The sequence below is a fragment of the Lissotriton helveticus genome, chromosome 6 (assembly GCF_964261635.1).
Source record: "Lissotriton helveticus chromosome 6, aLisHel1.1, whole genome shotgun sequence".
Lineage (NCBI taxonomy): Eukaryota > Metazoa > Chordata > Amphibia > Caudata > Salamandridae > Lissotriton > Lissotriton helveticus.
Genome location: NC_136067.1, coordinates 1,344,188,763 through 1,344,204,097, shown reverse-complemented (window position 1 = coordinate 1,344,204,097; position 15,335 = coordinate 1,344,188,763). Strand labels below are relative to the sequence as shown.

The 15,335-nt window shown below is 43.4% G+C and overlaps 1 protein-coding gene across 2 annotated transcripts in view; it reads left to right on the top strand.

Annotated features, from left to right (window-relative positions):
• TTC13 (tetratricopeptide repeat domain 13) overlaps positions 1-15,335 on the top strand; it is a 1,212,286-nt gene that overhangs the window by 390,037 nt on the left and 806,914 nt on the right. For both annotated transcript variants that reach the window (XM_078649075.1, XM_078649076.1), the window contains exon 10: positions 6,866-7,007. In XM_078649075.1, the coding sequence (XP_078505201.1) occupies positions 6,866-7,007 (142 nt within the window). The remainder of the gene's footprint in view (positions 1-6,865; positions 7,008-15,335) is intronic.

The window sequence follows — 15,335 nt, the reverse complement described above, 5'->3', positions numbered from 1 at the left end:
AATACGAGGCTGTGATCTACTGTTTAAAATATTGGCGACGCTCCAGGCAGGTAAATGGGCATCTCGTTTTTGAGTGTGATTTATTGTTACATTAGCTTTAATGATTTAGGGCAGTCATAGTGCATAAATTGTTCGTTGTTACAAATTACTCGTTTCTGTGTTTTAGGTCAGAATACAGCACGCATGAGGTATGTTACTTTAGATTTGGCGGATTAATTACGGTTATCTGGAGTTTCTTCAAATACTTTAAACCATATCATATATTTTCTAGATTGGAATAGTCAACGCAGATCAGGTAGGAGCGCATGTTCTTTATCACTGAGTCTCTCATTCTACTAGCATTATGTGAACGAACAGGCATAAATGTTTTGGTTGTTACTTGTATTTACAGGGCAGTAAATTTCAGACTTATCTAGGTAAGCGGCTACTTATTTACCTTTTTAGATGGACCATTAGTTTTGTCATTGGTTTTTACTTGGTTTATGCAACTTTACCGTTGGCTTTCATTTGGTTTGTCACTTTATTCTCACAGTTTACTGGAGGAATTAACTTCTATTAGAGGTATGATGATATTCTATTTGTATATACACACCCCCATGACATACAACTGATCAATACATTCACTTGTTCCATTGTTTCTACCTTTATTACAGATTAGCCCCTGATGAAGGCACACCCTTGTGCCGAAATGCATTGGGCATGATATGAAACTCAAGTACTATATGTTTTGCGTTGTGTTAATTTGAGAACAAAAATGCTTCATGTATAGAAGTGAGAATTACAAAATTATGTGTTCAATTGAATTATTATTGCATTTTGTAAAAACATTATGATGATTATTGAAGCATCAGGTTATGGATTAAAATAACTGAAGTTTGATTTTGTTTACGTGTTTACATTGATGAGTGTTGGATAACACACAGTGAACAGTGCGCAACTAGCTGAGATTTTCTCTCACCTAAACGGGCAGTCTACAAGGCCACACAGATACACCCCCAACGCGTGCCCAATATCTGCACGTCTCAATTCCGCCACAGCTCAACTCGCTAGTCTTTCCCGCCCCTCCCCACCTAGCAGGATGATAAGACTGCATAAATCCGTGCCCAATCCGAAATTGAAAATAAATTTGCAACATTCTTTACCTAGGTAGGAAAGAGGGCCAGAGACAGTACATAGATGGATTGGAACAATCAAATGAAATATGGAGTCAATACACTTTCTGAAGGACCACCTTCAAGGAGCAGGCAGGTTCAGGCACGGGACAATCACCAAATAGCCTGCTCCCCTCCTTTCCGTTATCTTTAGCAGGTCCCGATTTTAACACAGGCACGGTGCTCTAGGATGTAAACCAGATGCTCTCTGACTACCGTAAAGTGCAATGTACTAATTAGTTCAGACTTCTATAGCTGACAAAAGGTCAAATTGACGTAAAATGCTGCTGCTGTGTGTTCTGCTCGTGTATTAAGTGTGTATGATCACTCCTGATCCCTCCCTCACAAGCAGTGCTGTGAGAAATTAGGGTAGTAACTTCTCCTTTAAATGTGTTTGTTTGCACGGAAAATAACCAAACTCACAAACATTGAATAGAGACTGCTTTAAATGTTACATATGAGACTAACGTGTGTAAGAGCACCTATATTTCGCACACATAGCACTAGCTATAGGCAGAGATCTGAAAACACAAGCCCAACAGTTATGTCATCTAGTGCAGAAGACTTTGTATTATCACTTCGTGACATGTGCGCTACATTGCCCAAAAGCAAACGAGTTCAACAGCATCTTTGCTACTTGATAGGTCATCATATGTCAAACGGACAAGAAAGGGTTCCCTGGTAGTTAAAGTGAAACAAATACGCCAATGCGAACAACACACCTGACAATCTGTAAACGAAAAGCAACACACGCGGCTCCTGCACTGAATCCCCGCCCAAAAAGTGTTTCCGCCCGGTCTCCAACCGGGGACCCCTCGAGTGCCAGGCAAACGTGATAACCACTACACCAAGAGAGCCCTGGAAAGCAAACCACGGCCGCGTCCAAAGTTGAACATGCAAGCTCAGACCACGCGTCCCTGCAACTCCACATCTACAATGGACCGGTTCACACAACTCACAACTCATCGACTACCAATAAAGCTTTTCGTAAGCGCTCATTTTCATCACTGTAACGTTCATTGCCTTTTGTAACCTTTATCATACAAGAACAGGCCCAGCAAGATAATTGCGCAACACACGGCCGGGGAACTTACGTAGTCGTTCTTGCCATCTGCAACCGGAAGTCCGCCTCCAGCAAACAACGGTGTGCCACCGGGAACTGCCACAACGAAAATTGGTCCCACGTTGTCCCCCTATGTCGTGGGGCTTCAGGCTGTGCTCCCCCTCCGTTCTCGGATCACGCTCCAGACCGCCGAATTCCCGTAGGAGAGAGCGCCAACTCTGCATCTCTTCTTTCGCCGAGATGCTTGCTCGCGCCGGCTCCTTTGCTTATAGCACCGCCGTGACTCGCGACACCTGCAGCGGAAAAAGAAAATAGAGAAAATTACACGGCCCCACGGCGGGGCGAGGAGCGAGCCTGGGAGCGCGGGCACAAAGAGGCCGCTTCCCGCGCTCCCCAGGCTTTTAACCCTTTCGCCGCCGCGACCCCGCCCCCTCGCCCCGGAAGCACACCAGTACTTCCGGGGCGAGGGCGCGGGGCAAGCGGCCCCGAAAGGGACGGGGTGTGGGAGGGGCCGGGCCCCGCCATGCTTGCGTGGGGGCCTATTGGCCCCCCCTTGTATTTCAAATTGCTCTTACGGTTGAAAGACCAGCAAGTCTTGGTTCACGTGCGCACACTTAATAATCGGGTACAACCTACTGTTGGCTATTACGCACTCAATATGGAGTAAAAGTAACCCAAGCTTTGGTAATCAAACTCCTTGATTATGCTTTGGCTTGGTCTTAGACTCCGAAAATAAAGCCCTCTGTGTCAAAACACTCCACTGGCTCCTGGTGGAATCTAGAATCAAATTCGAAGTGCTCTGCGCCATGCACAGGTCCTGCTCGGTGACAGCCATGGTGCTTACAAAAATTGCAATCTCTTTAACTGTAGCTGGATTCCTTTTATCAGCCAAGTCCAACGCGATTCAGCGACGAGATTTCAGAAGACTGAATCGTGCAAGCAGCCAGGCCACTGGGGGTGCAAGCATTCCCTTCCTGAGGGTCGAAGTCATCTATCGCGTTTCAGCAAACTGTATCTAGAGTTGCTTGTTTACAGTGGTATTTGATTAAGAACTTATTTAAATTCTCTATTCTGAACACCACTGGACACAGCCTTGAATTTGGCTAGACTGTGCCACGCTTCAAGTAAGTATGCGGTTCAACTTCAGCATTTACTGTACATTCCGAGCCATTTGAAGTGACTGCAGTGACATTAAAGTAACATTTTTGTTTGTTCTATTCCTGCAACAGTTCTCTCATGTAACGTAACTGGTTCTATTGTACAGTGCTCTGACACCTTCGGGTAAAGTCCGCGCTTTATAAAAATGCATTAAATAAATAAATAAAATAAAGCACTTAACATAAAGCTGTAAAAAAAAACGAGTCACTGAATCGAGTCACACATATTCCAGCAAAGCAAAAGAATAAGAAATATCCGAACTTAAGGTCTAACTAAGCCAAAGAAAATGTGCTGCCAGCAGAGTCATGGATGACAGATCACACAACCCACAATGTTGCGAGTTAACTCCGTCCTGTATCACACGGATTTTTAAGCTGCAACTTCCCGTGTTGCTGTAAAAAGATTCACTGTGTTTGCTGGTTTGACTCGGGTTCGTACTCTTGCTTAACTTTTTGGTCTGAATCTTGTCATGTTAGAGAGAGAAACCCAGGGCTTTAGGTGTGTGTGGGGGAGGGTATGTGGGAGTGTGAGCACCCCCAGTTTGTTGGGGGGGGCTAGAAAGGGGTCTCTAGGGGGCTCTATTTTCGGGCCTCAAGAAATCCTTTGAAGAGAGACACTTTCTCTCTGGATTTCCCTTCTCTTCTCCAAATCTTGTACTGACTTGGCACTGTTTGGCTCACAGACTAGAACTTTCTGTGGCAGATACAGTTGATGAGTTTGCCGGTGCAATCACTTCAAGATTTTCATTGACTCATTGTATGCCACATACAGCATGTCACTAACAAACCAGAGAGAGCTAAATCTGGCCTCCAGCGAGCTATGTGTACAGCTTCAGAAGATAGATAAAATGCTTATTACTAGATGGGTAGCATCCAGTTACAGATCTGTGAAAGCTGTTTGGAACTGCTTCCCTGCCTTGAGCAAACATTTTGAGAATGAGACCGGAGTAAGCACGAAGGTCTCTTGAAGAAGCTTACATCCTATTTTTTTATCAGAGATTTGGGGGTAATGTGTGATGCACTTCAAGAGCTCAAAGAATTATCACTCTCCTTACAGAGGAGGGACATTACAATTGTTAATGCCCACAGACTTTTGGTTAGTCAAGTACGTATATTTAAAGCAATGAAGGACTCACCAGGGGAGTTTGCTTCTGCGGCCCAGAGAGCAGTTGACGAGAGCAAATTCAAGAATGTTCCTCTTTTCATTGGTAGAAGTAACTCTGTTGCCCTTAATCAAAATCAGTTTTACCAAAGTCTGTCTGTAAATATCAATAAACGATGTGCCCTGGATTCTGAGAAATAGCTTATAGCCAGCTTCAGTGTGCTAGATGCCAGCAACTTCCCTGCTGGTGATGAATGCATTCTTTATGGTGAATCAGATATCCAGAAACTGTGTTCAGAGTTTCAGCTGCCAGCTAGAGATACTATACAAGCTTTTAGACTTTTCAAAGATTTTGGTGGAAAGAAAACCCCTGAAGCATTAAAAAAGTTAGTAGTTTGCATGGAGACCCTGCCAACAAGTAATGCGGATTGCAAGAGAGGTATCAGCGCAATTAACTTAATTGCTTGTCCAACAAGGGCCTCTCTTCTTGTGGAGACCATTTCTTCATGCTTATGGGTAAAACTCAATGGTCCTCCATTTGAAACATTTGACGCAACGCTGTATGTAAAGAGTTGGCTGGCAAAAGGAAGAAGGTCTGCTGAAGAAAATTGTTGTAAGAAACCCCAGCAAAATAGACGCAGTGAATATCTTCAAGGGTTTTGGGAAATCCTGCAATAGATTTCTAAGTAATGTAAATAATTTTTACATGTTTTTTAAAGTGTTTGGTATTTTATGGCTTCTACTTAATAAATATATCTTTTTACCTATTTTATTATCCTTTGCTGGATGCGACTTCATGATTATCTTAAGCACACAATGCTAGTTATCTTGATTTAGACCACGCCCCTACTCGGATAGGCCACACCCCTTTAAGAATTTTGCCACGCACCTTTTAGAGCACCCCACGTTTTTTCCCCCACTTAAAGCCCTGGAGAAACCAATATACCCCCGTACGTGCGCGCACAAACCATAACTACAAGAATCTCCAAATTCTTGTCTTGCCCCACAGCATACTGGGCCATGTGCACTCCAGGCTGCACCCAGTAGGAATCAGCCTGAGGAAGTAACTTACACGCGCTACAGTCTCAAAAGCATGTGCACATTTTCTGCTGCGTCATCCTTTTCTTTCCAATTCTCACATCCTGAAAACGGAGGAGCTGAAGTATGAGTGAGCTGCATAAATTGCTAATGTTATACAGCATCTTACCTACTGTTTGTTGTAAGTCACCTTCACTCAGAGCCATCTCTGGCTCCTGTTCTTTGCTTGCAAGGGGACTGAGGGATGAGTTAGACAGAGCACTTTGTGAAATAAGGGCCAGGGCTCGGGCTCTCGTCAGACGGCCATTGCAGCTTTCACCACCCATTCCTCCTACCAGCACTGCCAATAAAAGTACCAACACACCTACTAACCCACACACACCTAGCAGTGTGACAATTCAGACTATTTTAGACCCCCAAAGCTTTAAGAATGGCTTGTACCACAGGTATTTGTATTTTTTTATGTTAATTGACTTAATAAACGCATGTTATGTGGATCTCTAAATTAGGGCAGTCTGCCACATGATGGTACTGTTTGTCTAAGTGCCGGTGTTGAGAATTAAGGGCCGGTGTTCAGCACCGGAAACCACCGGCTCAACTTAAGCACCGACTTATAGGGACAGGGAAAGTAGGCCTGAAATGGCCGGTTCTGTTCCTTTCTTTTTCATTTTGGTATTATTTCGTGCAGTGCCCACTATATTGCTGTACATTCACTTTTGAGCACAGAGGATATTGAAACCTATGGGTTTGTTAAACAGCACAGTGCTTGAACTCGAAATATAGAATTGCCAGTATTCCCTATCACAGATTATTACACCAATGTGGAAAAGTACTGGTGCTCTTTCAAATAAAAAAAAAAGTGCAGGTACTCAGTACCTGCTCATATCTGCCCATTATAGCCTTGTGCCTAACAGTATCTGCCAATTTTAGCCTCGGTGCAGGGTGAATAACCTGTTCGCTACCCTTGATGTGTATATTCTGATTGAGTCTCTCTCAGTTGCTACTTTGATCAGACGCAGCCTATCACCCGAAAAATAGGAAAACTAGAAAAATTGCCATGACCCTGCATAGCTGAGGTAAGTGGACATAAGAGTAAGATCAGCGGCTCTTCTGTCATCAACATGCAGTTTCCATTCGTGCTAGGAAATAAGTAAATTAAGAGTAACAATGCCAGGGACCGCTCATAGTTTCCATTTTGGGAAGCAGGCTTGAGACTTGAGTCCGTGCTTTAGAGGGCGCCGTGCCGCTAAAGAATTAGGGTTCATGGTTTTTGAAGTTACAGAGCATTCTATTTGTATTATAATTGTAATTGCATATAGGATTCTAAATTCAGACTCGTTTTTGTCGCCTTCAGAGAGCTTGGAAATTTTGATGCAGCAACAGAGAACTTCCAGAAGGCTTTAATGCTGGACCAGAATCATGTCCAGACGCTTCAACTCAGGGGAATAATGCTCTATCATCATGGAAGCTTGCAGGAAGCACTGCAGAATTTTAAGGTATGTCAATCCTACAATGTGAAGATTTCACCAGCGTTTCATCATTTGAATGTGCATGTGATTGCATGTGCTCCAAGACGCCATCAACTATCTTTTTATGCTTTATCCTTAAATCCAAGTTGTGTTATTAAGAGTGAAGGAAAGAGAAATAATCGCATTTACATTATTTTATAAGACCGTTTAGATATGGAAGTGTGTTTTGTTCCTATGTCCAGATAGGGGATGGCTGCTTACACTGTTTTCTTGATTGCAATGCGAGTTTATCATTTCTTCACAGGTGAGCTGCTTTTTTCCTTTTCTTTTGTTTCCTGTATTATGCAAGTGGTAATGTAAGGTAATAATTTTATTTGTACATGGTTAGTTAAAACCTTTACAAAACAATTAGAACATCGCTAAAATGTAACCTAAAATTCGTTTTTTTTTAAATTTGCTTAATGTCAATTTATGGCCATTTTTAAAGGTTCATGGCTGCAGGACACTATGTCAATGATTTTCAGTCCGGCTTTTTTATTAATCCGCGGGGAACGTGCTATTCTGTCTTTTCGCCACCAGTTCAAAACATTTTGTAACCCGACAATTTAATTTTGTTTTGCTGGGGTTAAAGCACAATTTGACCGCCTGCCTACATGTTCGAACACCACATAGTCTGACTGATGGACGCAGTAAATCGTACCTCAGGTCCTTTAGTTTGGAGCAGATATAGATTACATGGATGATATCTTCCTTGCCAGCTTTGCACAAGTGACAGTATTGCGGAGAGTTTTTTTTTCCCAAGTGGGAGATGGGGGGCAGCTGGAATTACACCTAGGCGTAGTTTTAAAAACGTTTCCTTTGTCTTTAGATTCATTCCGATGTTAAGGTACTCTTGAGGCTGCAGTACTGTATAATCGCCGAGTGTAATCCAGCCGTGGGCTCTTTTCGATAGTGTCTTCTTGTCCTCAATAGAGGAGATGATACGTACTTTTTCGTGATTTTTTTAAAGGTCTAAAGATCAGTAGAGATGTCCCAAAGGTCTGACAGTCCCAAGATTTGGAGTGAATTAAATAAGTAGTCTCTGGCAGAGGATTTTCGTTGGCGAAGCAGCTCTTTTCATCAATTTGAGTTTAAAGAACCAACCTCGGCATTCCGAATCTTGTGCCAGGTTGTAACAAACATGCCCCGTCTTTCCAATGTTTGTTTTAACAGACCGAATTCTAGCCGTATTTGTGCTGGAGAAACGTATCTTGGCAGATTGAAGATTGCCCTATATGAATTTGCTATCACAATGTCCAATAACACTACGTCCTTTCCTTGAGGGGGTTCGCTCCCATATGCAAGTGTCGGTTGTAGCTTTGCACGCAAGACCTGGGGCAGCGGATTAAGCATTAAGTCGGGGAGCTTGACATTTAGAGATTTTATTGTCAAACAGGTCACGGTTCCCTTCCCCCTCAAGGATTCCATTTGGGGCTTGAACGTGTTCTTGTGGTCCAAGATTACATCCAGATATTTGTAGGTGGTTACCAAGTCCAGCCCATGTCCGTTTAGATGCCAGATGTGTTTCCTTTTTTCCGATAATTCACTGCCATAACATTAGTTTTGGCAAAATGTATTCGCAATCGATTCCTTTCCGAGAAGGTGTGAGTTGCATTCAAAAGATCGTGAAGGCCGATTGGAGTTTGACTGATTAAAACCAGGTCGTCTGCGTACAACAGATTGGACAGTGTGGTTTTCCCGAGTTTTGGTGCGTGGCAGGGGCAGTTGTCAAGTTCTCCTGACAGGTCCGTAAGGAAAAGGTTAAATAAAAATGGTGCTAGAGTGATTTCGAAGTTTCCTACTTCCCTGTTTGAAAATTGGGCTTAGTACTGATCCAAACCAGGACTCCGGTAATGTCAGAGTGTCCTTTACATTTTTGAAAACCGGGGTTAGTACTAAGGACCAAAATTTGGCGTCTGATTTATATAACATTGGTGGAATACCATTTGGACCAGGGGCGCCCGTCAGTCTGCCCCTAGCTATTTGTCTCTTGATTTCCGCCGATTTGTGAATGAGTGGTCAATCTCAGCTGAGGTAGGAAGACTTGAATCTAGCCATAAATTGCCTGCGGAGGAAGGTTGCTCGATTCCTCCTCGGTTTGGGGCTTGAAAAGTGACCGTTATGCAGTTGTTTCTTGGTTTTTTTCTGCAGACTACTTTATTGGGCCCTGTTGTCCCTACTTCTTCAAGATACTCCCTGTTATCAGCAGATGAGTTGTTGAAATGCTTGAAGAGGTAATTTATCCATGCTTCCTCCGTTATGTTGGAATTTAAGCCAAGATGGTCTGGATTCTTTAGTCTTTTGATCATATGCCAAAACCTTGAGCTGTTTTTCCGTTTAGTTTCACAGAGGAGTTTAACCCATAATCCTTCATTTATCCGCTTCTTGTTTTCCCATTTCATCCTTTTTAGCAATTGTTTTGCTTCCAGTAAAACCTTTTGTAAATCTTGGTTTAATGGCTCTTTCCTCATCTGCCTCCGAGTTCGGTTTAAGATCTGCTTTTGCGTTTTCATTCCTGGAGTGGGTTGCATTTTGGTCTGTGTTCTCGTTTGAGCCATTAATCTGTTTGATGGCCCTTTCAATAGTTTCTCATCGACATCCAAGATGAAATTTTGCCATGCTTCTACCGGTTTTGTCATACTTTTTTCAGATTGCATATAAAGGGTTTTTAGCTTTTGACATATATTATTGATATTGCTGGGGTTGCATCGGAGCCGCTTAAGATTTGTGGCCACTTCGATATTAATGCCTGTGAATAGTTCGATATTATGAAGTGAGTCGGCTTTTATTGTTATTTCTTGAGGCAGGTGGTCACTATATTCGCTGGTCCCAATCTTGAATGCAGATACAGTACAAAGCATATTTAGGGATGTAAATGTGTAATCCAAATAAGAAGATTGCTGTTTTGAGTGGAACGTTGCGGTTGGTGGGTCGTCCTCCGGAAATCGCCCATTCAAGGCTCTTAGATTAAGATGTTCTAACTGCCGTAGTAGGTCTTTTGAACAGTTTGTGGCTTTCTTAATGATTGGGGTGCCCTGGCTGGGCACTTCCCATGCAGCATTACGTTCTTGGTCAAGAGCGTCACCTTCCCAGGAACTAAAGAGATACATGTTAAGGTCACCTGCTAGAATAATATAATCAGAGTTCTCTTCATCCATTATCTTTTTTATCGCTTCAATCAATTCTTTGGCAGCTTTCCGTTTACATTTCGGATGGATGTAAGCATTAATTACTATAACTTCTTGACACTGGCTGTTTAGCCTGAGCATAATCTTTACCGCCTGCATAACGCTTGGAGGTGTTATGTGGGATGCTATTGCTGAGATCTCTCCTATTGAACGGCCAAAAGAGGAGGAGGTACAGCAATAGTCCACAAATCCTTTATAAAACTCCTGGCCATTGACACACAGATCACTGAATGTGGTGAATTTCTTATCTTCTCCCTATGCCTAAACGACAGAGAATCCTGGAAAGGAGCGCTCATCTACAGACCACCAGAAAATAAAACCCATTTCGCAACCCATCTACTAGAAATTCTGGCCCCCCATGTCCTAGCAAGTAAACATTTCCCCTTATTAGGGGATTTCAACTATCATATGGGACTGCAGCAGGACACTTACACCTCTGAACTAATGGACAATATTAAGGCAATGGGCCTGACCCTATTAGAAACCGGTCCGACCCACATGGCCGGTCATACTCTAGACTTCCTTTGCACCAACTCGCAGGCAGTTCAAATTGTCAAACTCTACCCAATTCTTTGGTCTGACCACACGATAATAAAATTCAATATCCAAGTCGATTCGACAAAATCCACCCACTCGAAAAATGTAAAAATGAGTAGGCCCTGGAACAAAATCAATCCAGACTCCTTTGCTAGTATCTTCACGCCTCCCCCCATAACCCTCAACTCTGACCCAGACAAGGTGGCAAAGGACCTAGACAAAGCAATCACGATGGCTTTGGATCATATCGCCCCAATACAGCAAACAAAATGCCCAAATACAAGATCCCCTTGGTTTACACCAGACCTTAAAACAAAGAAACAGGCTATGAGGTGCACCGAGCGCAAATGGAGGAAAACAAAGGAGCCTCTGGATAAACAGCTCTACAAATCTGCACATAAAGATTACATGAATCATATAGCCTCCGCGAAGAAAGCCTATCTAGGTACCAGAATAGAACTGGCTGGCAACTCTTATAAAGAACTATATTCCATAGTAAAGGAATTCTCTAAGCCCTCCTCCTGCCAACCATCTACCACCGATTCCCAAGAATGGGCGGACAGGCTCTCTGCTTACTTTAAGGATAAAATTGATATAATCCTTAAAGCCTTTCCTAGAGAGACTGATTCCTTCAACACCAAGGACAATCTCTCATGTCCACCTAATCTGCCTACCCTGGAAGCCACATTCCTGCCTAAACCCCTTCTCGAATTCCACACTGTAACGGTGGGAGAAGTCACAGATAAATTAAAAAAAGTAAAATCAGGTTCCCCAAGTGATCCCGCTTCTGCTCAGATTCTGACAAAAATAGCCCCTGCCATGATGACTGAAATAACGGCAATCTATAATTTATCTATAGCCCAAGCCATCTTTCCTGAGTCCTGGAAAGAAGCTACCGTAAGACCCATCTTAAAAAGAGCAATGCTGACCCGGAGCAACCAGTAAACTACCGTCCTATCTCTCTTCTGCCACTCTTCGGCAAAATAATGGAATCACTAATCAACACACAACTAACCAAACATCTAGAGGACAACATGTTACTGGACTCCACCCAATCGGGCTTTAGAGCTTGCCACAGCACCGAGACCGCTCTCCTGGAGGTTGTAGATAACATCCGGCTGTCCCTGGACGCCAAGCAATCGGCCATCCTAATTTTACTTGACCTGTCGGCGGCCTTCGACACCATCTCTCATAGCGTCCTACTAAAGCGGCTTACTGAGTTTGGTGTCGAGGGTCAACACACAGATGGATTCAGAGCTATCTGACAGGTAGGCGATCAAAGGTGAAATTAGGCCCGTTCTCCTCATCTTACGTGGACAATGATAGAGGTGTTCCACAGGGCTCGATTTTGAGCCCAACCTTATTTAATATATACCTATCACCTCTAGCTAAAGTAATCAAAGCTCATGGCTTTGAGACGGTATCTTACGCCGACGATACCCAGATCCTCATAACCCTAGGACCAGACCACTCAGATGTAAAAGGGAGATTCCAACAGTGCATGATCTCCACCCCTGAATGGATGACGTCCAACCACTTAATGCTAAATGCCACGAAAACGGAAATTCTGCTATTTGGCAAGGCCAATCAAATCTGGTCGGAAGAATGGTGGCCATCATCCCTAGGCCCCTGCCAGCTCCCAAAAATTCTGCTAGGTACCTGGGTATCATCATCGATGATAAGCTGACTCTGTCCCAACACATAAATAAAGTGGTTCATACCTGCATTGGGCAAATGAGAAATCTAAGAAAAATCTTCAAGTGGATTCCACTTGCTTCCCGGAAACCCCTCATCCAGGGCCTCATAATCAGTCGCCTTGATTATGGGAATGCACTATTGGCTGATGTTAACGAAGGTCTCCTAACTAAACTTCAGACCTTGCAAAACTCCGCTGCAAGGCTGATTCTTGACCTCCCTCCCCGTACCCCTTCAGCTCCGTGCCTAAGGACTCTTCATTGGCTCCCAATTAGAAAGCGCATCAAATTTAAGACCTGCTGCCTAGTGCACAAGTCCATTAATGGACAGGGGCCAAAATACCTTCATAGAAAGCTCCAGGGCTACTGCCCGGGAAGGACTCTACGTTCATCAAATAAACACCTTTTAAAAGTCCCAAAGGTCAGGACTGTCAGAAATGGGGACAGAAGTTTCTCAAAAATAGGCCCCACCACCTGGAATTCCTTACCATTTTCCATTAGAACTGACCCTAATCACAAAACTTTCCGCAAGAATCTAAAAACCTGGCTATTTTAATCAGTCCACTGCCCCCTGTCTCTCCAACTCAGACTCAGCAAGCGCTCTGAGACCGAACGGTGACATATGCGCTATACAAAAATAAACACATAACATAACATTGTTGCTATGGAGGCCATGGTCATTAGGCCCCCTGATCGGTGACCAAAATCGGAACTCTTTTTTTGCCGGGATGCAGCAAGATGTGTATCCTTGGAGTTCAAAGGCCTTTTCCTCCCTGGTCTCTTGCAGCAATAGCAAATCAAATGTGTTTAAGTATTGCAGGAGCTCTGTGTCCTCACTTTTGCTAGCTAGACCATTGATGTTCCAAATACATATCTTAATTTGTCTGGGGTTGTTCAAGACTTGATCGAGATTACTCTCCCTTTGTCAGTTTGTATGGTCTGCTGTATTAATGGTGCGCTGAATTTGGTTCCAATTTTGTGAGACAGATGACCAAGTGTGACGTACGTCCCTTGAGGAGTCTTCTGCTGTTAGAAAGATCTTTGTATCTTGGGAATGTACTCTTGGCGAGGTGCTCCTTGCTCCCTTTAGAACTGACTTGGTGTCTTTCCGTAAGGGTGTCCCAGTGAGGGATAGAAAGGGTGTCGGATAGGGAGGTAGTTTTTCAAGTTAACATTTTATCCCCCACTGCTTAAACGTACTCACTTCCTTCATGATTTTTTGAACTGTCTCTTTGGAGTTCCAGGTTGCTTTGGTTATCTCTGAGCATTGTAGATTATTATTTGGCCGGAACTCTATTTGAAGCAGATCAGAGGAGCCAAAGTTTTCTAGGTTTGTAATTGAATGTAAGAGTTTCAGTATGTTTCCTCTGTTCAAAATGTCATCGCTACCGCGGGATGTGTATTCTGGGGTAAGCAGAATAGTAGCCGTGCTATCCCCGTGGTGCACTGCAGTTTGCTTTGCTCGAGTTGCCTTGCTTCCAGTATCGCCGAGCTGTGGTGAACGGCTTAAACTGCTAGTTGTGGGGCAAGTTTGTTGCGGCCTACCATGCCTTTCTCTCCGTGTGTCCCTTGTGCTATTTATTATTCCCCCAGTTTGTGTCTGTGATAACTCTGCATTGCTAGTCAGAATGTTGTTGCAGATTTCTGTAGTTCGACTTTGTTCAGTTTTAATGCTCTTTATAAAGTCAAAGTTATTTACAGTTTGAGTTGTTTTTGTTTGGGGGAGTCCCTCCTTCTTTCCAAGAGGTGGAGATTTATGAGATGCATCTCTGGGTGGTGTGCTCAAAGCCACGAACGGCTTGGCAATAAATGCCGGGGGTGAATCCTCTGAGTCTTCGGGTGAAAGCTGGCGCATTGGTTGACTCACATGTTCAATTTTTGGGCTTTGAGTAATTGTTATTGGGACAAGTGTGATGGCAATTCTTTACGGGGTCCCCTGCTAATTGGGAGCTTGTTCCTTCCCTTCCTTTTTTTCTTCCTCCGAGTTTTACGAGGACTCTGGACGTTGGTTGATGCACGGTCAGCTGTAGCGCTGGTAGTTGAGCCATAAGTTCAGCATAGGTGCTCTCTGACAATAGCGGAAGGTCGTCCCTGCCTGTCATATTCAAATTGTTATTTGCTGTCCCTGCTGTTTTTAATACGTCCAAGGCTCTTTTTTTGGTTCAAGGAGTTCAATGTTCTTTGCAGAGGTCTGTAACATGCTTGTTTTTAAATCTGATATTAGGTCCCCAATCATGGTTGGCAGGGTTAGTAACTTGTCGATGATCGATTCACTAGAGCTAGATGACGGTGTTGCTTGGAACGTATAGGCCGATTCCTGTCCTCTCTTTATGAGGCCATTAAGTTCTGATATTTTCAAGTCCATTCCTGAAATGGAATCAGCCATTGTCTGTAAGACGTTAAGCTGCAAGTCCATTTTGTGGGATTGAAAATGTAACGCTGCAGCTGAGTCTTGCAGGGTGTTTAGGATCGTTACCCATAACGACTCCGAGATTGGGGTTCCAGCGTTGTTGCTTTTTTCCATTCTTGGGGAGTTATTTGCTTCTATTGTTGGATTAAAATGAGCTGGTTTCAGGTTGTAGGAGGCTACCAGTTCTTCCCATTCCTGGGTAGCTATAAAGGTCATGTCATTATTTGTTGAATGAGAGTCGCTAAAAGGTAACAGAGTGCGACGTTCTACGTATATATGTGCTGTTGGCTGTTATATATTAATGATTGTTCCCAGGTGTCAACTTGAGCTGTTTCAAGTGGTTTTATTTGAATAGGAGAACTATTGTTTAATTGAGGAGATAGATGTTGTTGTTTTCCATCCTTGAGGTCCAATTCTTTTGATGCAGCTGATCGATCAGATTGCGCTATTTGAATTACATTCATTCGGGTGGGAGAGCTGTTTAGTT